The sequence below is a fragment of the Ahaetulla prasina genome, chromosome 6 (assembly GCF_028640845.1).
Source record: "Ahaetulla prasina isolate Xishuangbanna chromosome 6, ASM2864084v1, whole genome shotgun sequence".
In the NCBI taxonomy this organism is placed as follows: Eukaryota; Metazoa; Chordata; class Lepidosauria; order Squamata; family Colubridae; genus Ahaetulla; species Ahaetulla prasina.
In genome coordinates, this window is record NC_080544.1 from 54796974 (window position 1) to 54821959 (window position 24986).

Consider the following 24986-nt stretch of genomic DNA (forward strand, 5'->3'; position numbering starts at 1 on the left):
GCCAAGGTTTCTCTTTCAAAAGTGGCAAGTGGCTTAATATTTTTCCACATCAGTTAGTTGAAAGAAAAATATTTGTCAAAGATATTAAAAAGATATTAATTTAACTTTTCCTCTCTTCCCATATTTAGCATTCCGAATGGTAAATAAAGTTTTATTCTTGGCACATGTGGAATAATGTTACAGAAGAATTCTGTCCTACCATCATACTAGAGTCAGTAAAGTAATGGCATTAAAGAGAAGAGAAAGTTTGGAATTCTAAATCCTGAAGCATTATGCAGGTGTAATACCAGGTACAAATAAAATACAAAATAATATGTATAATATATCCCTATAGACTGACTGCAGTACATCAGTCAGTTGGTCCTAGAGTTATTAGGATTTCTTGAATAGTTGTGCCAGCTTATCTATCTCTTAACAACAAATTATTGAAATATTAAGCAACATTATGATTCTCAGCACAAGCAAGTCATTGTAAATAATACATATATTTAACCCAGTTTTCTTATTTAAATAAAATATGTTGTTTCTAGGGATGGAAAAATGACCTTTAGAAACACAGGTTCATGAATATCAAAGTTAAGCCCTACAGAAGCTCAGAAAGTAATGCTGAAATTCACTTAACTTTCCCAGATGATCTGGTAAAACCGATATTAAGCTAAAAATTGGAGTTGGGGAGATTTGAATGCCTTTCTTTATTGTTTAAAATGTGCAAGAGGGTTACTGTTTCAGCTGTTTACTTCCAAGCAGCTTCACTATAAGAACCTCTTCAAATAAGAAAAAAGGACCTACAGGAGAAAGCTTTGGGTAGAATAAGAATTTTGTAAATTCCACATCTTTAGTGGTTAAAAATCCTTCTACTAATATGTCAGGAACATATTTATATTCAAATGCACTTCCAATAATTTCTAGTTTATCTCTATAGCACAATAGCATAGAGGACTTAGATTTTTAAAGTACACTTACTGAGACCTTCTTGTCGGGAACAGAAGGCAAACCCAAGTTAAGATATTATTTATAAGACACTCATAAAAAAAAGACAAAGAATACTTTCAAGTATCTCAACATTAAGTAAAGACTCAAATAGCAGATATGTTACACATCTGATCTAGTGCTTGAAAGAAAACTTTGAGCTTGTGTATTGTATCTCATTTTCATTACTGATATAGACAGTTACAGTTCTGAATATGAGGATATTAAAATATTGCTAATAGATACACTTTGCCAATGGTGACATTTTTAAAGCTTTGAGTAAAATACACTGAAACAGAGCATGGGAAAGAGGGATTGAAGGTCTAAGACATGTAAACATACTTATTTATTTATTTATTTATTTATTTATTTTTCACATTTATATACACCCTATCTCCCTAGGGACTCAGGGCGGTTCACAGGCAAGTAAAAAGTACATATAAATACAGACTAAAATAACAATTAAAAAACTTATTCTACATAGCCGAATTATTAAAAACTATATAAATAATAAAACCCATTTAAAACCAGTAAATTTAAAATCTAATCCAGTCCTGCGCAGATGAATAAGTGTGTTTTAAGCTCGCGACGGAAGGTTCGGAGGTCCGGAAGTTGACGAAGTCCTGGAGGGAGTTCGTTCCAGAGGGTGGGAGCCCCCACAGAGAAGGCCCTTCCCCTGGGTGTCGCCAGACGGCACTGCCTAGCTGACGGCACCCTGAGGAGTCCCTCTCTGTGAGAGCGCACGGGTCAGTGAGAGGTATTCGGTAGCAGTAGGCGGTCCCGTAAATAGCCCGGCCCTATGCCATGGAGCGCTTTAAAGATTGTTACCAAAACCTTGAAGCGCACCCGGAAGGCCACAGGTAGCCAGTGCAGTCTGCGCAGGATAGGTGTCACACGGGAGCCACGAGGGGCTCCCTCTATCACCCGCGCAGCCGCATTCTGGACTAACTGAAGCCTCCGGATGCCCCTCAAGGGGAGCCCCATGTAGAGAGCATTGCAGTAATCCAGACAAGACGTCAAGAAGGCATGAGTGACCGTGCATAAGGCATCCCGGTTTAGAAAGGGGCGCAACTGGCGCACCAGGCGAACCTGGTGGAAAGCTCTCCTGGAGACGGCCATCAAATGATCTTCAAAAGACAGCCGTTCATCCAGGAGGACACCCAAGTTGCGCACCCTCTCCATCGGGGCCAATGACTCGCCCCCAACAGTCAGCCGTGGACTCAGCTGACTGTACCGGGATGCCGGCATCCACAGCCACTCTGTCTTGGAGGGATTGAGCTTGTGCCTGTTTCTCCCCATCCAGACCCGTACGGCTTCCAAACCCGTACGGCTTTGACTTGTTCTATGTGAGCTATATGTATAAAATGGAAAGGTTTGACTATGAGGGATGGCAGCAAATAATTTAGAATTCAGTACATGGCTTTATGCCTCACCAGTTGAGGCTTATATAAAAGCCTTCTAGGTTCAACAGAGCTCTGCTCCTCATACCTTATTTCTGGATTTTCCTTCAGTATAACAAGGTTCCCTATCTCATTACAAATTAGGTTTCTCAGCTTTAATGATCTGTTATAATATACCTTTTATATGATCTAGTATAGTATACTTTCTATATAGGAGAGGATATAGTACTTGGCTATATCAGCACTATACAAGAAGACCCATCAATACTTTAGCAATTATAGATAGTTTCCATGAAAAAAGTACACAGAAAATGTCAACCAAGCTATCTTACTACTTCTGTCCTTGAAACCTAGCAATATAGGTTAGCATTCACATTCTAAGAGTCAGAAGCAGTCTATTTGTGATAACAAAGGGTGGATACTGCAGTTGGTCTCATATGAGTACCCTGATAGGAATTATCAGGTTGCCTACAGATGTTCAAAAAAGCTATGCTATCTGCAATTATCCAACCTCCAATGGAGGCCATTGCAACAGACTGCATCATAACCAGTCTTTCTTGCTTATACCTGGCACTTATTTAAACAAGGTATTCCTTCTTCAATTTTCTACTTTTCCAACAGAGCTGTAAGATTGTTGGGACTGAAAACTAGTCACCTAATTTTTGGATAAACGCTAACATGATGTTAGATGGGTTCCTTGTTTTCTATACCACGTGACTGCATCTGTTTTACCCACCCCCAAGGGTGGATTATACATCAAATTATCTTCTGCAAATTAGCAACACTGAATGTTTTCCAAAGCTCCCTGGATTAAAAGCAGTCACTAAACTCTCGGCATTGAAATAACAGGAAGGTCAACTAATTTTTACTGCCCAACCAAAATATCCATTCTGTTTGGTTATACAACAACCAGAATTTGAGCACTTAAAGATGGTTTAAGTACTTGGATTAGAAAACAAGCAAAAGGAGCCTATATATATAACCAAAGACCTACATATATTATATATATATATATGTGTGTATGTATGTATATATATGTATATATATACTCTAAAATATATACCACTCCTATTTTTTTGGCCAACAGAAAGAAAAATATGCAGAAGTTAGTAGCTCAAGCAGACTAGTTCTATGAAAAATACTGCCTATTACATGCTCTGTGCCATAGGTATCTTGAATAAAAATTGAAATAGAAAAAAGTAGTTTGAATTTGGCACATTTAGGGCTCAGAATGGAATTTCCCTAATATCTGTACACACCAGACATTATCTGTATAGTTTGTGGGTTGCAAACTGTGTAAATCCAGATTTTAAAAGCTGATAACTCCCTTAATTTAGCATAGATCTAAATCAGCAGAAACAATTAGGGTCAGTGTACATTTTTATATTCAGGGACAATCCTGAACAGAATTATCTGTAGCTTACACTACACCTGACATCAGAGGGCTGTTTAAAATTTAAAACCAATAACTATCTTTGTGGTATGATATAGAATAATACACTTGAAATGAACAAATGGCATCCTGAGCAAGAAAGGACTGCATCAAATATTGACCACAGCTGCAAAGATATCCACAAGTATCTCCAGGTAGTCATCCATATTTTCATTTTTAGATGCATGGATAAATTTTAGATGCATGGATAAATGTTTGAAAAAATACAAAATATATTTGCAATCTTAGCAATTGCTAAAAAGATTTCTCTGATTTATACCTAGAAGTGGTAAGTAGAAAGGACATATTGTCTGTTTATTGCAGGAAAATTCAGCCAAACAGCTATTTATATAATCTCTGGAGTTTGCTTTTGTTTTTTTACTAGCACCAGGCTAAGCAAAGAGTTCTCAACATGTTTCAAGAACTTGATGAAATCAAAGTGTTACCAAAAATCAAGTGCTAAAACTTTAAACATCTTTAAAATCTTTAAACAGGTTTACAGAAACAGCTATGCTCTTCTTTTATGAAGAAAAAGTAATTATTGAAACAAAACATACACATCAATAATGGTTTTTATTTTCTCTTAGATACAAGACACTGATTATACTACTTAGATGTATGACTTTGAATTCAATGGCACATTTCATCAATATCCAGAATGAAACTTATTAAAGAAAATCATAAAGTGAACATATGCGTTGCTATTGTGAATGCCAAAGCTACACTTCCTCTTCTTTCACAGATAGGATATTTCTTGGCTCACTAAATGGATCTAAACCCCAGAGCAAATCTTCTCTTAGACCAATTTATAGAGCACTTCTAAACTTTCTGGAACACTGAATTCCACAGAACAAAGATTAAGAAACACTCATCATCACAAATGTATTTCTGAGTTGGTCTGGATTCTTAAACACTTCATGATTATTAAGAACAACAACAACATCTGGACCAACACTGGACAAAATCACCATGAATTGCAAAAGCTAATTTAACTTGAAAAAGCTTACATTCTATGTCGATACTTAACAACATCCGCATATCCTAGGTTCTTGAGAAGGACTCAGTAGGTGGATAAAAATACCAACTACAGTCTAAATATCTGGTTGACTGTGCAACAAACCATAATAATATATTAAATTTATATGCCAAGTGTCTCTAGTTTCTTTCCAACAAAAGGAAATAGAAATTTTGTACCTATGGCGCCACCAAAATTTCCATTAAGTTCTATTTCAGATATGCAAGTAACTCTTTTCAGAGGAAGGAAATATATTTGTGTAAGTTCTACTCACTATCATTCTATGCCTAATTTTCGGCCATTGATTCTTTTGCTTCAATTGGATATTTTTAATTTTAAAAATATACTTCACTGTGTAGTTCTTACCAAAAATCAAGGATCAGGCCAATGGCAGGGCTTGTCTTTATAACAACATCACAAGGGGGAAATAAAATCCTTTCCCTCCTTCTCTCCCTATCTCCCTTCCGTTAGTTTAAGAAATTAATGGAAAGAGGAATGTACCCAGTTATTAATCACGCGTACTATGTTTTCAATGGAATTTATTTATTTATTTATTTACAGCAACCAGAAACATCAAGAAGTTATCCAGAGGAAAGTACATTTCATGAAATAATGCCTTCCCCTGACATTTTGGCCTAGTGTTATTTATTAAGCTTGATAGCAAATACCTATTTTATATGCCTGGAAACAAATGGAATTTACAAATATCAGACATAGAAATCTTCACTATGAGCAACAACAACAAAATATCTACTACACCAATTTTTGGATATTATTTGGAAAAGTAGAATAAGGAAATAGAATAGTCTCATTGGCAGATTATATTTGTCAGTGTAATAATGTTCCTCCCTCCGTGTTGATAGAACTTGTCTTTGAAATTATGCAGTCAATCTTATTCCTCAGCAAGCTTTGTCATTCATATTTATACTAGTCTTTCCATATTCTGATATGCATATACAGTAATGTCTCTGGTATAATCTTGGGTGCAGTCATATTTTGAGTCTGCCTTCTGTAGTAGAGCCATTTACTGTCTCAATGCCTCTCTTAATATGTTGTTTGTTGGATCTACATTTAATATATTCTATCTATTTTTGCAAAGGACATCAGTTTCTAACATTCCAGTTTTATATAAGCCTACTTACAATTATTTTTTTCTGATTTCAATAGATCTTATGTCCAAGTAAGGAATGAAATCAGTCAACAGGACTCAGATGCTGTACTTTAAAAAGTTACATCTGCATAAGTATATTTAACACAATAAGTATCATTTCTACCTCTGTTCTTTTAAAAATATTTGCTAGTTATGGGCTGGCAAAAAGTGTCATAGTCTCGCTGGGTAATAAAGGAGAAGTTGTCCCCTTCCCAAATTACAAAGCAAAGCAATCTGGAATTTGAAGCTGATGTTTACATTGAAATCCAGGGCATTTCTCAGATTTCTGGGCATATCTGGATTTTACAAATAACTCCGATACTCAAAATTGCTCTACTTACACTAATGGCAACCAAACACAGCAGTTTTGACCCTTTTTTTCCAGGCAGAAGTGAGAGCCATAAGCATGCATCCCCACCACCACAAAGAAGAGAAAATCACTCCAATATTTGGTGCCATTAGCAGCAAAAACAGAGTAATTTTGACCCCTTTTGCTGCGAGGAAAAGAGTAATGAAAGAACTTGCCTTTGTCTCCCCCTACTAAAACGTAGGAAACCTTTTTTGTCATTAATGGCTCTTTGCCTTTAGTGTTTCTACCTCCTTCTATATCATCAGAAGCTCTTCCTTTTCTGCTTCTGTTTCCTCCTCCACAGACCAACTATCTCTACCTCTCCCAGACCAACTAAGGAGTAAACTAATCCTTTAGTTACTAAAGGATCTTAGTAAATGGCTCACCATTTAGAGGGATATCAGAGAGGGACCTGTGTTTGAAATTATCACTAGTCTAAGAAATTCCCTTCCAAGAGACATGCAGTTAGTTAAAACTGGGCTTACTTTAATATATACTTATTTATTGTCTTTAGTTTTTAATTGAATAGATTCTATGATCTTATTTTTATTAGTTTGTTTTTAAATATTATACATTTTAAGATATAGTTAAATTTCTGAATGATGTTACAATTTTATATTGTAGTTTGCTTTAAGACTATGATTTTGAAAGACAAATAAGAAATGCATAAACTATTAAACTTTAAGCTGCTTTGAATATCAGAAACAGTCACAGTAAGAATTAAGACATAGACACACACACACACACACACACACACACACACACACTTTTATTCTTCTTTCCCAGTCTTTTTTGCCATTCTTGAAAAACATCTATGGACTCAACCACTAGAAATTATTGGCAAAAGTTAAAACAAGACACACGATTAGTCAAAATTATTACCTCAAATATTATAATGCTACATTGATTTAGCACTTTACAATTGAGATGCTTGGATGGAATTTTACAACTATCCCAGATTTGCAGAAAGCAATTCACTCTGAGTTGCATGCTTCCATTTTTTGTATATAAGCTGGGCATGAGGTTGTACCTCCTGTTTCTACTAATAGCTATCAGTGTTCTTATCCTCAATTTGTTGTGTCCTTTTCTGAACCCAGTTAGATTGTTGGATTACACAACAGCCCATTTAAATTTCATTAACCCTGATTACACATTGGAAAAAGCATCAGTTTGCATACATGTGGAGTTTTGTTTTGTTTTTATTTCCTGCGATGCAACAATTCTTTGTCAATGGAAGAACTACTGAGATTGCAATTTACCAGCCTTTACTCCCATATAAATCCAACTGAAGCAATTAAAAATTGAGCAAGAAAAGGAGATTACGGTGCTTTACGCTACAAGGCTAAAAAGATTTTTTTATGCCACTTTGCCTATTTTATATCACTTCAAAAACTGGTTCCTATGTATACTGTGTTCAGTTTTAGTATCAGAGCCTAGCTAGTGGAAACTACTTGAAGTGATTTAGGATAAAAAAGTTAAAATAAGAATAGTAAGAAATTTTCAAGTGCCCTCAGCAATGTGCAAATTATGATAGGGGAAAAATTTCTGAGAAAATTTTTTTATTTCTTCTCAACTCATGTTGCCATAGTAAACAAGAGTCAAACAGCAAAAGAGCAACTAAGACAACTATAGCTGTTAATTCCAAAACCACAAATAGTTTATTTCACCATTTGTTCTTGTCTTCCCTGTCAACAAAAAAAGATTCAACAGAAATGATAAAATGTATTCTTGTCTTATCTAAATGAAGTTCTGAATTTTTCTTGGTTCTGTTTTCTGGTACGTTAATAAGTTTATCACCACTATTTTAGTTGTTGACGCTTTTAACTGATTATTTTATTGTTTGCTTCTATTTGTTATAATAGTGTATTATTTATATGTAACTAAAAGTTGCTGCTGTTAGGGATAAATATTTTTTAAAAATGAAATAAAAAATAAATATGGGTCAGTGCCGCTGGTCCCAGAATTTAGCTGTTACCACTGGGATCCATTAGTTTTATTCTAAATTTAGTCAAATCTTAATGCAATTATGTATCAAATTATTTGAAGCATATATTTTGCAAACCAAATTGTACAGACCACATATTTGTCTCACCATCAAACTTAGCACCAGCAGACCAGACAGTGGAAAAATATATTGAAAGAACAGACTTCCATCTGTCATCATGAATGGCAGGAACACACATCCTATTATAAATGAGCTCTGTAAAGGTTTATTTCCTGCTAAGATACCAACCAAAGTTGTGCCAAGGATAGCAATTCTACCCAGTTACCTGAAATATTTTTCCTGGGTGATTGTTACAAGAATAACAATTTTTGAGAACAGAGCCCCAGTTTTTCTTTTGTTTGCCCTATATATGCTTCCTTGTCTCTTGCTTTTAAAACATTTAAATATCAGAACTGTTACATATGTAATACTAATCCTCATAAATTCCCATGTGAGACTTTTTGGCTAAAGAATGAATACTATTTATATACATAAATGTATACAAAATAAATAATGTAGCAGTTATACTATACTATTAATAGGAGTATTTATTTAAACCTTCACTCAGCCTAGACTAATGCACCAGTTTTAACTTTGGCTGTAAAAGAGATCAGGAAGCTCTGATGGAAGTAACCCATGCTAGTATGACCACATGGAATGACTATGCAGTATACTCTAGATGAGGTGGCTTTTGAAGACAACTCAGAAATTAACAGCCGAATACAGTAAGCAAGCTAGTGGCAAATGAGATTCACTACAACCTAACACCAACTTTTGATGGCTACATTGGTTATCGATAGACTTCCAAATGCTGCTTTTTACCTGTAAAACCTTTTACATAATGGCTCTGAATTATATTGGGGTCCATCTTTTCCCAGATGATTCAGCTTGTTATGTTAGGGACTCCTTAAACTTCTGCAAGGAAGGTACAGTACACATGCTGTGGAACAGAAAGGTGACTTTCTGTATAATAGCCCTAATGATTTTAAAACAATCTAGCTCCTGGGCTACATTTGGTCCTCCCTCATTACATCTCACAAGGTAGGAAGTTTGATGAGTGGTGACTTGGGTGCCATTATTATTGTTATATGCATTACACATTTCTGTATGTACTTTGGGGTCACATATTTGATATATGTTTTAATGATATTTTGCTTTTGCACACTATCCTGAGCTTGGTGAATTAGCCAGTATAAAAATGTTTTAATAAATAAATAAAAATTAATTACATTGATTTATGGAATTTATGGTTGGCACTTCAAATTTTGCTTCTTCTATCCTCATTTGTTTATTTACAATACTTGTTTATTGTTAAAACAGTCACTGTAAGATATGCACACAAAAAAGGAAAAGAGTAAAAACAAGGGAAATCTTTATTTTGCATATTCTTACATTTTCCCATACCCATATTATTAAAGGGGAAAATTCCTTGAGGTCCTTTTTCCTTAATTAGCAACACCTAAGGCAGAATTCCTATCTGTGGAAGTATAGTAGTCCTTGACACGATGGAGCCCAAAATTTATGTTGTTAAGCAAGACATTTGTTAAGTGGACCTTGTCCCAACAATGACCTTACTTGTCACTGTTGTTAGGTGAATTCCTGCAAGGAAAATGATTGTTAAGTGAACCTGGCTTCCCCATTGATTTTGCTTATCAGAAGGTCGCAAAAGGGGATCACGTGACCTTGGGACACAGCAAAGGTCATAAGTATGAACCAGTTGTTAAGTGTCTGAATTTTGATCATGTGACTACACGGATGCTACAAACGTCATAAGTGTGAAAAACAACCATAAGTCACTTTTTTCAGGGTCGTTGTAACTTTGAACAGTCACTAAATGAACTGTTGTAAGTTGAGGACTACCTGTACATGAAGCTGTGTGACTTTTTGTTTTGTTTCATTTGACATAGGATGCAGCTGAAATGTCATCACTACAGATATTATAAGTATGCACTGCAGTATTAGAAAGGACTAATTTTGAAGGCATCATTTAGTTTTAATGTTATTGTGTTTCTGCAACAATGATTTTTAGTAAATTCTCCAAATCACATATTTAAATAAGTAAACAAGTGCCTTTTGTTCAGAAGGTAGAGTTATATTTGATTAAAATGTCTAATATATCACCAACAGAGAGCACTAGAAAGGTTATATCTTTGGAAAATATATATGCTATATATTTTATATATGCTATAATCTAGTAAGTGAGCCTTTGGCATAAAGCAGTCTGCAAATCTACAAAATATATTTATCCCCTGGAATACAACTCTATTATATTGTAATTGCTTTGCTCACACTTTCCATAAATTGGTTTGTTAGCTTGATATTATTATATACATAGAACACACCACACGAGGGACAGAAAAGCAGGTTCTATTATCAGAATAATATACTATTCAGTGTGAGGTTTCATAATCCATCAGATTATAAATTGCATTTTACCAAAAATGAAAAAGTCTGCACAAAAATAATACATTATCCAATAACATAGTGTTCAAGCAAATATGACTTGATCTAAAACTCCAAGTCTGTTTTTGCTCTCTAAGTGAAAATATTTAAACTACAGACTTAACATACATACCTGGGCAGAGGGGTGTGGAATCCCCATACCTCCACTGAATACAGTGGGATACATTTCAGAATAAAAATGCAAAGGATTTCCCCCCAGATTAATATTAGTCTCTGTGGAGTAAAATCAGCTACTTGGGAAAGCTTTCGATGATGATGCAAGTTACATAAAATGAGCGTGGGGAACCTGCAGGAACAAGGCATTACGTACTCAGCTAACAAGCTGGTTCTGCAAGATTTAAAGAGGCAGCTAACACAATACCACATTGGTCAATTCTTCAATTAAAAGCCACAAACTTGCAGATCATCAAGGGCTGGGGAAGCAAGATTATGAATAAAGAGGAACTCCAGCAAAAGTGCCAAATAAAATATAATCTATTCTCCCTGATGGATGCATGAAATATCTGTGCCTATATATTGTAACAATTTCCCCTTTTTAAGTCCTTTTCAGACTGTTACCTGTTTGTGGTGCCTGTGCTGTTGCCTCCGCTGCTATGCTTTCTTGACCGGCTCAGTCTCTGCAGTGGCTTTGGGTCCTGCAGCCCAAGACTTGTCATGGAAGGGAAGGCTGAGGCATACCCATGTTCACACTCTGCATAAATTATGATCAAATGGAAACAGAAAGAAGAGTGAGTAAGAAACAGTATTTTCCAAAGACAACACTAGCCGAGCCCTGAATGACTTCTCAGGCAGCACTCTCAGCTTTAAACAAATGTGAGAACACTCAGACATAAAAAACCACAGGCAATGCACCTGTTCAGATAAGGCTGATTAGCTTAGAGTCCAAATCCCTTTGAGTCAGTCCTGGTGACTGCATGCAGTTTTCTCTCTTTTTCAGAAGTGGTTTCCCATTGCCTTCTTCCTAAGGCTGAGAAAGAGTGAATGGCCCAAAGTCAGCAAACTGATTTCATTGCCTAAGACAGCACTAGAAGTTACAGTCTTCCACTTTGTACATACTAATGACATTAATCACAATCCCAAACTGGCTCTCCAGTGTATGTTCCAAGACAACTTTAATATCTGTATCAAAACGTCTTGATCAAATCCAGAGCACATTGAAAGACATTCTGACACCCTGCTCACAATTCTCCATCTATTGCACGTGAATCACTTTGGCCCCACTTTTCCCCCTCTCCCTAAGCAACTGCTTCTTTCAAAACAAATTAAGTTGCACTTATTCCCAGGAGGAAGGGCCACCTCAATTTCTGCCCCTTCCTCAAAAGGTGTTACCTCGGTCTCTGCGATCCAGGTATTCGGCTGCCTCCAAAAGGCGCTGGATGTTGATCATCTCTACCCGCTCCATAGCCCTTGAGATGGATGAGACTTTTCTCCAAACAACTGTGAAGAAGGACTTTGCTGCCTTGCCCCGGCACTATGGGTGAAATAGACCTTAGTTCTCTGATTTTCCCAAGAGAGAAAAAGAACCAGGTAGGAAACGAGTAACTTGGAGAAAGGATGCCTCTTGTCCTGCTTCTTCGAAATTAATCAGTGAGGCGTAAAAAAGAACTGAACAACTACTGCAGCAGTTACCCTGACTCATGGCCACATCCTACTTAAGAAAGATCTCTTTCCTTTACCTTTAGGCAGTAACAGAGACCCTTCCCACAACTCCGAATCCCGACTGTCTCCCCCTTTGGTCTTGGCTATTCGTCGTCTTCTCCTTTAAATCTCTAGCACTGCGCCCGATCCAGCTTCATACCCTTTTCTCAGCGCCCCAAACATTTAATCTGTCCTCTAACCTCTTCTTAATCTACTCCTGCATTCTGCCCCCTATTGCCCCTTTCCTTCGTGGCCCCACACTTTTCGCCTCTTCTATCTCGATGCTGCCCCTGCATCCATCGTGCAAGACCTGTCCCCCAAAGATCTATCGCTTTCTCCGCCTTCTGCAGCAGATACTGTACGTCCCTGCCTCTTTCACAGTTTGTTTACCTCCGCTTAGAAATCATGGAGGGGGTGGGGACGCACATGAGACTTTCAGACCCAATGCCATTTGGGAAATGTAGTTCTCAGCTTCCCCTCCCTGCAAGTGCGGCGCGTGTGCACGTTTGCATTATGGGAAGCTTCATTTTTCCACGTTGCGCATGTTGCCCGGACCGAAGAAAGCTTATATAGCCCTCCCCTCGGTATGGTTACGGGCATGGAGATAAGATGGGGAAATCCCTTCCTTGTTTACAGAAAAGAGCGGCCATGAAGGTTGGTCTAGTAAACAGAATTCCAGGATTAATGGGCAGCTTGTCTTGCGCCTTCCCCTCTAAATAATCAGTTTGGGGATTTGTTAAGCCTCAAACCGTTAATTGCATAAACTACTAGGAAGAAGTTCCACAGATAACGATGGGTTGCTCCATTTGCGCAGTTTAAGTCATCAAGTCACAAAGGTACCACAAAAGTGCATTTTAATTGCTATAATAGCCATAATAAATCCATCAATTAAACAATCTATTCTACATGCCTGTTTTGTTTTATATCTGCAATTATTTCAAGAAACTTAAAATACAATTTATAATCAAATCATCTTTTAGAAATTAAAGTAAGCCTTCAACTGAAAATATTTTTGCTTGAAACTTAAATTCCATCAAACGTAATTAAAAGTACATATTGGATATTAGTTTTAATGTGAAATAACAGTTACTTCAAATCAATGTTTATTACGGTTACAGATAGCATAAATAATTATTTCTGTTCTGAGTCCTATGAGATTCATCCTATGGAATCTCTTTTCTCAAAATAATAATAATCCTTGAGTAAGGAGCGAACAGGTCCTCTGATGTGATTAGTGTAATTATAAACCTAACAAAATAGTAGCAAACTTAGGTTTTCAGGAAAACCAGTAAGCATAGTTTCTGATCTTAAAAACAAATAATATACAAATATTCTTCAAATCACTAATAGAATCATACTTTAAACTAGGAAAAAAATAGAATCCCTCTGTATAGAGAAATTGAATTTTAATTGAAACACAGAAATGTAAAAAGTTGGAAGAAGATGATGTGCCAACTGGTCAGAATGAAAAACTGAATTGAACAGTTTGTAATATTTTTATAATTGAATACAGAAAGTATTTTTCAGATACCAAATAAACAGAGTCCCCTATATTCAGTTTTATCCTTAGCAAGAAAACTGCATCATATATTGTTTCAACAAGAATCATTGTAAAGCAACATAATTTTTATTCCTGAAATAAATAAGTAAACACACATCCATATTAAGCACATATGAAAATAACTCAGAAGCGCTTCAGACTTGCAGATGTGCAACACAGCAGTTCCTTTCTATGAGAGCAATCTGACTGTTTTCAGATTTCCATAAGAGCCTTTAAAAGGGGTTACTGATTAAAGCAATCCATTCATTAAAACTAATATAATCCTTAAAAGAGTGGTCCTTTTTCAGGTTTGTCTCAAAGGTAGAAAAAAACCTGGAGTACTTTAGCAGAGGTAATATGTAGCATTTGCCTGAAATCCAAAGCACTTCTTACTAATTTTCAAAGTTTATATATAAAACCGTTTACTGGCCGGATGCCTGGGCCAGTAAATACTCAGCTCCATCCAGTTGTCCCAACTACCCCAAATTAGGGGATTACAGAGTCGTAAACAGAGAGTTATATGTAAGAGGGTTAATGGTTAAAGTACGAGGCTAGAAACCATAAAATTATGACTTCCAGTCCTGCATTAGACATGAAGTCAGCTGGGTAACTTGGTCGTCACTTTGTCTCAGCCCTTGGAAAAGGGCAATGGTAACCACTTCCAAAATAGTAGCGGGCACTTGTAAGTCACCAGAAGTGAAAACTACTCCAAGGCAGTAGATCTATTTCCACAATCATCATTAAGACAGAATCCTAAGTAAACAAAATGTGATTATTTTTACACAGTATTAGTAAATTTGAACATTATTTTTACGAGGTTCAATAATGCTTGTTCTAGATGGAGCTTTTACATAATCATTCAGCCTTATTCACTGACTTGTAAAAAGGATCCCGAGGCACACTCCACTTAATCTGTCTTTTCCCATCAACTTCTCCATTGTTTTTCTTTCCAAAGTGCAGTACTGTATTTAGTTTTTTTTATTTAGTTACATGGTAGCTTTTGATTGATAGTGCTAGTAGCTCTGTCTGGAAGCACCTTATGCATCAAGTCAATAGAAGCCAAATTAAGTCATATTACTTAGTGGTTTAAAGATTTTTGCATACGCAAGTTTCATCATGAGGTGGTAGATCATTTGGTTCTAGCATTTCATAGAAATACATAAAGGAATATTCCCTATAAATCATAAAAGGTTTGTGAAATAGAATGACATTACTCTAAAATAATTATTGTGGTTTATTGTTATCATACTTCCAAAACTGATTAGATCACATGATATATATCTCTTAATTAATTTTCCTGAATAATTCTTATTTAATGTAGTGACAGAAGTCTTAAGATTTTTTTTTGCCTGCCTGCACTTCAGTATCTCATATTATAAGAATAAATATTCCCGTGGGAATTTCATGCAAAAGATATGGGTTCAGATTATATGGATCTAACCTGATAGGCAGCATATGATAGATATTGATTGGAGAGAATAAGAATTGTGGTGTGATAGAGCTAGAAGGCTATTCACCCGGGGAAGGTCATTCTACATGAAATATCACTTTATTTCCTGTAGAGAGCAGAGGTGGCACAGTGGTTAGAGTGCAATACTGCAGGCTACTTCAGCTGACTGCTAGCTGCAGTTCAGCAGATCGAATCTCACTGGCTCAAGGTTGAATCAGCCTTCCATCCTTCCGAGGTGGGTAAAATGAGGACCCAGATTATTGGGGGTAATATGCTGACTCTGTAAACTGCTTAGAGAGGGCTGTAAAAGCACTAGGAAGCGGTATATAAGTCTAAGTGCTATTGCTATTAGAGCTCATGATTATCAATGACAATCCAACACCCAATCTCAAAAACCTCACCACTCCTCAGTCCCTACAATTCTGGGAAACTATATTCAGTGGTTATATTCAATCTGACACAACAATAATATATGGTAGTAAGTCAGTAGGTTTATTTATATTGAAATCCTATCTGTATCAATTTAATAGTAAAGCTAACTGAGTGAGTGAGATTACTGAGATTATCAAATCTGGACTACAAACAGCTATACAACTCCTAGATGGCAGCAAAGAGGACAGAAAACTCATTAGTGTCACCTAGTGTTATCCAACTTGCTACTTCACAATCTAGTGGTTAGCCTATATTAATTCCTTTGTTTATACAGCTGTAGCTTGTTATGTTTCATAACTTTTTGGAGAAACCATATTAAAAGTCTGGGAAGAAATTTTGGAAAAGTTCTTTAAGAGATCTTCCAAAGATATTGTTAGCGGCAGCACAAAGAGCATTAACTCTACTGATATTCTTACAAGTTAGCATGAGTAAACCATATTTCACTTCCAAATTCAGTAATAATTACTAATCAAATATCATTTTAACTAGTATTTTCCCTTTGATTACTTCATCCACATTTTTGTTTCTCAGTTATATCCAACAATATTACTTGGCAGGCTATCAGGATTATAGAGGAAGAAATAATAATAATGTACTTGCTGCGAATGATTACCACAGATAGGACCATGTATGACCTAATCAACTATTTTATTCCCTAAGGAATACTATTTTATTCTTCAAAATAGTTCAAAGAATGGATCACACCCTTGCAAGCATCATGTTTATTCCATACCAGATGCAATTCAAGAATAACATACGATTTCCAGTAGCTTAATAATTTGCTCCTGTCAGCTGTCTCCTAAATAACTAAGTAAATAAATAAACAAATAATTACTATTATCATCCAGTTACTTTGCTTTTAGGTTACACTACAATCAACTTTAACAGAAACTGCAAGATTTTAGCCTATGAATTAAGAAAAGGTGATTGTGAAGAAAGAACTTAAACTATAATCTTCTATTTTATTTCAACAATATCAAAGCATATATAAGCAATAAAGTACATTAACTACAGGTTAATTCTTTTCCTGCATTGAGGATAAGAAGTTTCCTTCCTAGTTATCCAGATGCTAAAATTCAAAGGTTTACAAGCAAGAGCATCTCTTTTATTCTGAATAAATTGTTATTATTGTCTGTGTAAATAGTAAATTCTCTATAGCAGTGGCATATGAAAAAAGCAAGTAAGATTACCCTTCATGGCTAGCACTGTAATTGAAGCCACAAATTATTTTGCTATACCTTCTGGACAATCTCTTTATTAGTGAAATGCTTCTACTTGAAGATAAACAATGCCATTCTTTGTACAAACCTCTAAGCTGTATAAAAATTGCTAGTGGCCTAGAAAGAATTTGATGACTGCAAAGTGAGTAACATTAAAACAGCCCTGTAACATTAAAACAGCCCTCAAAAAGTTGAGTCCATATGATATCATCATAAAAATAAAAGTCATGAAGCTCATAATAGATTTGATGTCAATTTCCAAGAAATCAGGAGGGAAGATAAACAGCATCAAAATGGTGGCAATCTGGACTGAACAACTGAATCATCCCCTTTTTCGTGTATCCACTGGATACATGTAAAAAAAGGGCAGAGTTTGGATCATTTGGCAATAGCTGCCATGTTGACCCTTGTGGACATCCCTGCCAGTAGCTGAGCACTCTTCATAACAATCCTTTGCAGTTCTTTCCTCAGGGCCATTTCACCGGTCATGCTTTCAAAGAGAAGGATGTTAAAACTTTATATTCTTGTGGCAGATTTCTACATGAAGTGTATATGGCTATGCAACATTTCATGTTCTAAGACAAAAAACGTTTCACAGCGTGCATGAATTCTCACACAGAACCCCACAGAAAAATCAGTATGTTTTCCCCCAGGATTTTGAGGCTATTTCCTACCACTGCAGCTTCAGTCAGACAGCTGCAACATAATCCTGGGGAAGGATTTGAAAGAATTGAAGACAAATTGCTTTGTGGATACCTACACACTCTGAACACACTGTCTTAAATTCAAAAGCATTACACCATATTGATAATGAAGTTTTTATACAACAGTTTTTCTCATTTTTAAGCATTTGTTAAAAGGATGATTAATTTCACAGTTGTTTTGAGTTTTGCTCATTTGTAGTTATTAATGGAAAGCATTTCCATAACAGAAATTTAATGTGGATTTGCTGTTTCATTCCTTCTGTTTTTGTGGGGCATTCATTTTCTATTGTCACCTAATTACTACCCTGTGTTTTTTTCTTAGTTCTTCTTTTTACTCAGACTTCTAAAAGAACTTTTTTTTAAAAAAGTCATTCAATTTCACAGCTACAGATGCCTCCAGCTACAAAGTGAGATTTTGACAATGATATAAAAAAATCACCAGAGTTTAACATTTATTGTAAAACTTGTAGGTGTTACCTTATCATGCCAGTTTGAAAAATCAAGCAGAACTCGAATACTTTTCATTTATATATTTTAATGGAAGAGCCGAGTAGAACTTATAAAACCACGTTTTAAAGTTTTGATATTTTACAATTCACTGTAAATGCAGGACTGGAGTACAAAATTTAACAGTAATGCATTATGCTGTTTCATTACACACATGCATACTTTAATATATAAAATACTTTCTTGTAATGAATTTATCAGTATACATCAGAAAAAAATGCCATATTGTCAATGGTATGGAAAGCCAATTGCGGTATTAATGTTAATAATAAGACTAGGCAATTTTAGGCCTGTAGTGTAATATAAAGTTTGTGAAGTCATTTTCTGCATTATTTGCAATCAGTCTTTCCCAATCTGCTGCCCTCCAGAGCAACTGGAAATTCAACTCCTAAAAATCACCTCTCTTAATCAACTGTGGATGTCCCAAAATTTGAAGTGTAGCCCTGGTGCATCACGTACACAGTTGCAGTAGCTTGTGTCACATACTTAAAAATCATGTTATGATTTTCTTTATAACCTCCCAAATGAACAACTAAAAGCTTTTATAGATAGCTTTGAGCATATTGATTAGTGAAGTCTGGAGAAAATAATTATTCTTGCATAGATCCTATGTAACAAAACATTTTTTGCATCAGTAAATTGTTCTGTAATGAACCCAGAGACATTTTTCTGATTTTTACTCTAGCCAGTACAGCTTTTTTTCTTTGCTGAATATAGAAACCTCTTTCACCTTTCCCTTTGGATATACAAACATAACTTTTACACTAAAACTAAAGTTATACTAAATAGAACTATGCTGCAAATAAAATTACTTTATTTAAAACACACATACAAGAAAAAAGTGATGGCCTACAATGTGAAATTTAATCAGCACAAATGTTTAATATTAAACCAATTATCAAATGGATTTATGAAGCTGTGATTATGCCTGTAATTGTTACATTTTGGGTTTATAAGCGTTAGGTGCTTGAAAGCAAGTAGCAGAATAATAGTTATTTATATTGCTATTTTCCCCCCTCTTGCCCTTTTGCACAGAATTTTGCTCAACTTTCTAGTACAATGAAAGGTTTTGCTGTTCACGGAGATGTAATACCCAACAAACATTTACATGCCAGGTAATCCAATTTACACTAAAGCAAAAATAAGCAATTTAAGAGTTGCAGGTTTCCCTTAAACTCCAGGTCGACTCTGTTTTTCTGGTATAGAAAAAAACCGATACTAAATGGGCAACTGGTAAACAAGAGGCGACTGCAAGTTAGCTTGTCCTTTCCATACCAGCAGTTACAATAATGGCCTGGACTCATAAGCCTTTGACATTGCACTAAATTAAAAGCAAAGCGTGCTCTAAGAGTGAAAACAGCCTGGAAACTTTTAGAGAGCCATATTCGTTTCTGATAGTTTAACTTGAAGGATATAAATCTCGCTTAAGGAAAAGTAAATACAGAAGTGAAAATAACACCCTACGCCTTTCAAACAAATAACATACTCCTTAACAAAACACAAATGTCTCTCCCTGTATATGCATCGGGGGCAAATATTTTAGGAACAACTTCGCCGATACAAGCTAAATGAAAGACGCTTAATCCCTTGTTTTGCAATCTCGTACGAATCTGCCACTGCCAATATCGCTGGCCAAGCAAGAAAGGATCGGAATTTGTGGCACCCGTTCAGGCCCTTATTGTTATTGTGAATCTTCAACTTGAAAACGCTGTGAGCGCAAAGCAGAGCATTGTCGCTTTAAGCCTGAAACTATGACATCATCTAACCACAACTCCCAACAAGGACACTCCGCTCCGTTCCAGACTCCTCCCATTGATCTTCAGGCTCAGCAACGCGTGACATCATGGGGATAGGAGAGCGCCTCATTGGCGGAATCTCTTGAAATAACCACGCCCCCCGGGTTAGAGTAGAGCCAATGGAAAGAGAGGAGTTTGTCTCCATGTGGAAACCATGTGGTTCTAAGAAGGAGGAGGAGCCGAGACTGATTATACTGTAAGCTAGCCAGGCGGATCAGAGTGCAGCCGAGGCAGCGCCGTTTGTTTTTGCCTCAGTGAAACTTTAAGAAGGATATGGGGGTTGGGATTTCGAGAGGCTGTTAAATGTGCATGCCTTGTTTACGTTTTTTTTAAAGACTTGCCCTGGCCGCTCCCACGGAGGAAAAAAAAAGTTTTACGGAAAATTCAAACGCGTGGGTTGCTCCCAAACCTAAGTCACCGCAACTCTGAAACCCACAGATGTGAACCCAATCAGCCTGCCGATTTTTAAAATGTGCAAAATCTCGCCGAGTCTCGTTCCTCGATGGGGAGTGGGGATTCGGTAATAGAAATACACACGTTTGCAGCCCGACAGAGTTGTGTTTTCCACCGAGATGTTTATTGCTGAAACCAAGACGAGGCCGCCACCTCGTTCCCGTTTTATTCAAACGACCTGGAGAGCATCCAAAAACTTAACAGATCCGAGATGACATTGGTGTTCATCAGGATCTCGGATTTCTAAAGCATAGAATTATTTCTGGAGGGGACACAGGGTGAATTCAAATCCATGAGGTGGCTACAGAGGAAACCCGTGTCTTGTAATATTCCGATTTAAAAAAAAACAAAAAAACACCTGAAGTAACAAAAAACGCACGTTCTTGGAAACATTTACAACCGAGTTCACCTCTCGTCCGCCCCGCAACCCGTGTTCAAATTATCGGGGGGGGGGGGCAGTTTCCTACCGAAAGTAGGCAAGGAGCTGTAGTTTTTTGTGGCTTTTGACTTGGGTTGGAGGTGGGGGGCTCGCGAACGCCGCACGCACGTTTGTTTTTCCTCTCTTTCTCTTTGTTTTCTGCAGCAGCAAAAACGGGACAGCTTGTGGCGAAGTCAGGGAAAAAAAGGGAAAACGCCTAAAGACCCGACTGAGCTCTCTTTGGTGGGGGTGGGGAAGAGGGATGCTTTTGTGCACGTCTGGCTTCGGGGAGCGGGGAAAACAACGGAGGCCAAGCTTGACCTAGTTCTATCCGCACCATCTCCGGTTCTGAGAAAACGAGATGGCCGGTATAAACTGATTATAGTCCCACTTTGGCCGAGTTGCAGCTAGAGGACTACTCGACGCCGCCTCCCCGCCTCCTTTCGCTTGGCTACCTGGCTACTTCGCTCTTTGCCTACGTGACTTCCCAAGAGCGGGGAGGGGGGAAGAGGACGGATACCTCCATTAACTTGGCAGCCGGTCTCTTCCTTGAGCCATCGCGTTGCGTGGAAGCCAAAAGGCCCTTGCACCTCAATCCTAAAAAAAAAAAAAAAAAAAGCCAGGGTGCCGCGGCAAGAACCGGATTGACCAGAAAGCCCAAAGGGCGCTGTTTAAAAACAATAATACTCCCATTGATGACAGGCGAGCGTGTTAGCCATTGCAAAACTGGAAGGTGGGGGGGAAGAAAAGGCTTTGTGAAGTCTTCGCACCGACTACTCCGTCCTCCCGGAAACAATGCCCACATCTCCACTTATTCGTGAAAAAGATGGGGAAGAGCAAGGGGAGAAAGAAAGAGGGCGGTCAACAAAAGGCTAAGCTACTTGAACTGCAATGGAAATTTACACTCCGGAGAGGGGTGACAGGAGGACGGGCGTGGGGGGGGACCCATATTCCATATTCCATATTTGTACGGCCCATTTGTAAGGCAAAGCATCGCGCGTGGGGGGGGAGGTTGACACATACAAATAATAAACTAAAAGCCAAAGGAGAGTTAGATTCTCCCCTTTCTCCCTCCCCCCCTTCCCACTGCAGGGGTTGACGCGATGCAACGCTTTCTTTATTTTTCTTCCCCCTGACCTTCGCTGTTGCTAAACTACTAGATGAAACGCCAGCCCTGCTGGTTAAAAATTGTTCCTGGCTTGTTTATTGTTCTATCCAGGAGGCTGCTCAAAAGACGCTGCAAACGAGCGTTTCTGTATGGATTATTCTTTTTCGCTGACGGCAACATTAGCAAGGAGGGGGAGGGGTGTTGGGGAAACCCTTTTCCACAAGGGGGGGGGATGTGCGTGTGTATTTTTATTTCCCCTTTTGTTCTTTTCACAGAATACTCGGCGAGGTTTTCTTTAAGGAGGAGAGAATCACGATCTCTTGGATTTGCAGGGAGGGGGGGAGGAGAAGGAAGCGAGAGTTGAAAATGAAAAACAAGCCTTTTTTCCCCCTGCCATTCCTTCTAAAAAACCTGAAAGTGTTTTCTGTTTGTCTACCCAGAGGATCATAAAGTTTGCTTTGCGTGGTCTCCCCTCCCCCATCCCCTAGTTTGGTCAGTTTTCGACACCCCCCCCCACCCCCGCTTTTGACACATTAAGAGCCTTTTATGGGGACATGACACTTCACAAACACACAAACACACATATCCATAAATCGAAATGTACTTCTAACATATCAGCGTTGTTCTGGATCACTTTACAACTAATGTGGTGGTGGTTATATTTTTGTTTTGCTTTTAAGAAAACCGAACAAAAACAAACTAAGAATATTTTCTAATGAAATCCCGTGCCACGCACATAAATTCCACTGGACCTAGGACAGGGTTAAAAGATTGAAACAGTCATCTGCAGGTTCAGCTCTATAGTCTGTCTTGTTGCATCTTCATAAACATTTTTCTTTATTTTCTGTTGTTGTTGTTGTACATGCCTAGCTTTTAATACATGTTTGCGTGTAAAGAAGCAGCAGAAGGAGCCAATGAAAATCAAAACTCCACTTACTTTTGTTTTCTTTCTCGATTTGCTCCAGGTAGCTGGCTGCTTCCAGCAAAATCTGCACATTCTGTAGGAAAGTGTTGATCTTCTCCATGGAGTCCTCACTGCTGGTGTTGAAAATGTCACTGAAGGGGCACCTGGACGTATTATCTATCACTGGCAGTTGCTGCTGCTCTAGAACAGCTTCCCCAGCATCACCTTCACATCTCAGTTCTTTCCTTGGCCTGCCACGTTTCCCCATTGCTTCTGCAAATGGAAAGTTTGAAATGTTTAAAGCCCTTTTGGCTGACTTTCCTCCTCTTGTTGCAGTTTGTGTGTATGTGTGTGAATGTCTAAGAGAGATTGAATGAATCAAGAGACCTCTTGATTCAAAGACTCCGCGCAGGTCCTAATGCTAGCATTTTTCTGTATACATTTTTTTAAAGTGGCAATGGAAGAGTCTGGTTTACTTACAGTACAATAGTCAGGGTAGAATATACTGTACGTCACTTTCAACACCATAAGAAACAAGGGAAGCAGAGGCAAGCCCAATTGAGATGAACCCATAAAATTACAGTTGATCATCATGCATTCGGAAATATAGAATCTCAGAAATACAGAATCATGTGAAAAAAGCTAAATGGCTCCCTGTGCAAAGGAGGTTACAGCTTGCTTCAAAATCAGTCAATGGGGTAAACAGAAGGGGAATGATGGATAAGAAGAAAATACTGTAACTGCCCATATATCTTGCTGACAATTGAGAAAATCCATGGGAAGAGAAAAAGCTGAAAAATGGGCAAGTTAGATTACATTAAAAAATTGCCCACATTTTTGAATGAACAATCACTTAAACTCAATCTGCATTGTTTAAAAAAAGATAAACACTGTATTTAAAATCCTATTTTTATCTGATGTAGGTGTTATAATTATTGTTGTGAATGTCACCTGCCTGTCAGCACCTCATGCTGGACAATAAACCCCCATCCTCATAAGGAGGAAAGTGTCTTCTGTCAAACAGAATGGACAGCTCCTGGAATGAAAGCATGGCTCAGGATCCCACACTATGCAGAGGCATACTCCTCCACCACCACCACCTTTTTCTGCTGGAGACGGAAAAGGGAAGAGGCTGAGGAACAGAACAGTCATGATCACAGCCATTTATTGGTTGGGAATCTCCAAAATCCTGGAAAACTCAGGGAAAAGAAATATTGTTTGTGAAATATTGTTTTGGAAAATGGCTTTTTCTGTAGAAATAAGAAAGCCCTTTAGTTTGTAATCACATTTTAAAAAAAATCTATGTTGTGCTAACCCTTATTGTTTAATGGTCTTATTTCTCGGTACAAATTAGATATGTTAGCTGAATCTCTATTTTAGTTACACCAAGCAAAATATACCTGGTATCTTTTGCCTTAAAGAAGTATTTTTTTGTGCAGAAAAATGTATTGATGTTTGAGGTAAGTAGAATGTAAGTTCAGTGGACAAGCTTCAAAAAAGTCTTTCTGTTTTCATTTTTGCCTGGAAATTTTAGCCAAATGTTGTCTCATTACAGGACATGTGCCACTGATTGGATTGTTTGAAGCACAGTTTACTTAACCATGGTTTATTGAGTAAGCTGAATGGGCTGGAGTCACACAATGCACTAAATTCTAAACTATGATATCTTAGATCACAAATAAAGCTAAAAAGAAACAAGCATGATTTTATGCAAAATGTGAATCTAGACTACTTTTTAATATATGGCATGATACTATGAATACTAGGTCTTATAAATTGAAGCACCTGAGAAACACCCAAACTTAATAGTACTTCCAACTTTTCTTTTAGTTGGTTCTGATGGCTGGGCTGCTTAAAGGCTTTCTTGACAGAATCTCTGAGTTCCCATCTCTGCTTTAATATTTATGTGGAAGGAAACAATCATTTTAGTTGCCTGCTATTCCAGACTTGATTTTGTGAATAAAAGATTGGCTTCCTCCCCCATATTTCCTTATTAGGCCAGAGAAAAAAAGAAAATATTTCATTAAAAATTAAACCTAGGGAAAGAGAGATTT

General features: G+C 37.3%; 1 protein-coding gene across 3 annotated transcripts in view; it reads right to left on the minus strand.

Annotated features, from left to right (window-relative positions):
* Positions 1 to 23353, minus strand: part of MXI1 (MAX interactor 1, dimerization protein) — a 75248-nt gene extending 51895 nt beyond the window's left edge. The window contains exons 1-2 of one of the 3 annotated variants that reach the window (XM_058187171.1): positions 22966 to 23353; positions 11321 to 11453 (exon numbers count right to left, since the gene is read on the minus strand). In XM_058187171.1, coding sequence (XP_058043154.1) covers positions 11321 to 11453; positions 22966 to 23200 — 368 coding nt within the window. In that variant the 5' untranslated portion in view covers positions 23201 to 23353. Of the gene's footprint in view, positions 1 to 11320; positions 11454 to 12091; positions 12786 to 22965 lie in introns of those variants that run through there. The other 2 variants (XM_058187170.1, XM_058187172.1) reach the window with 2 other exon arrangements.
* Positions 23354 to 24986: the final 1633 nt, after the last annotated feature.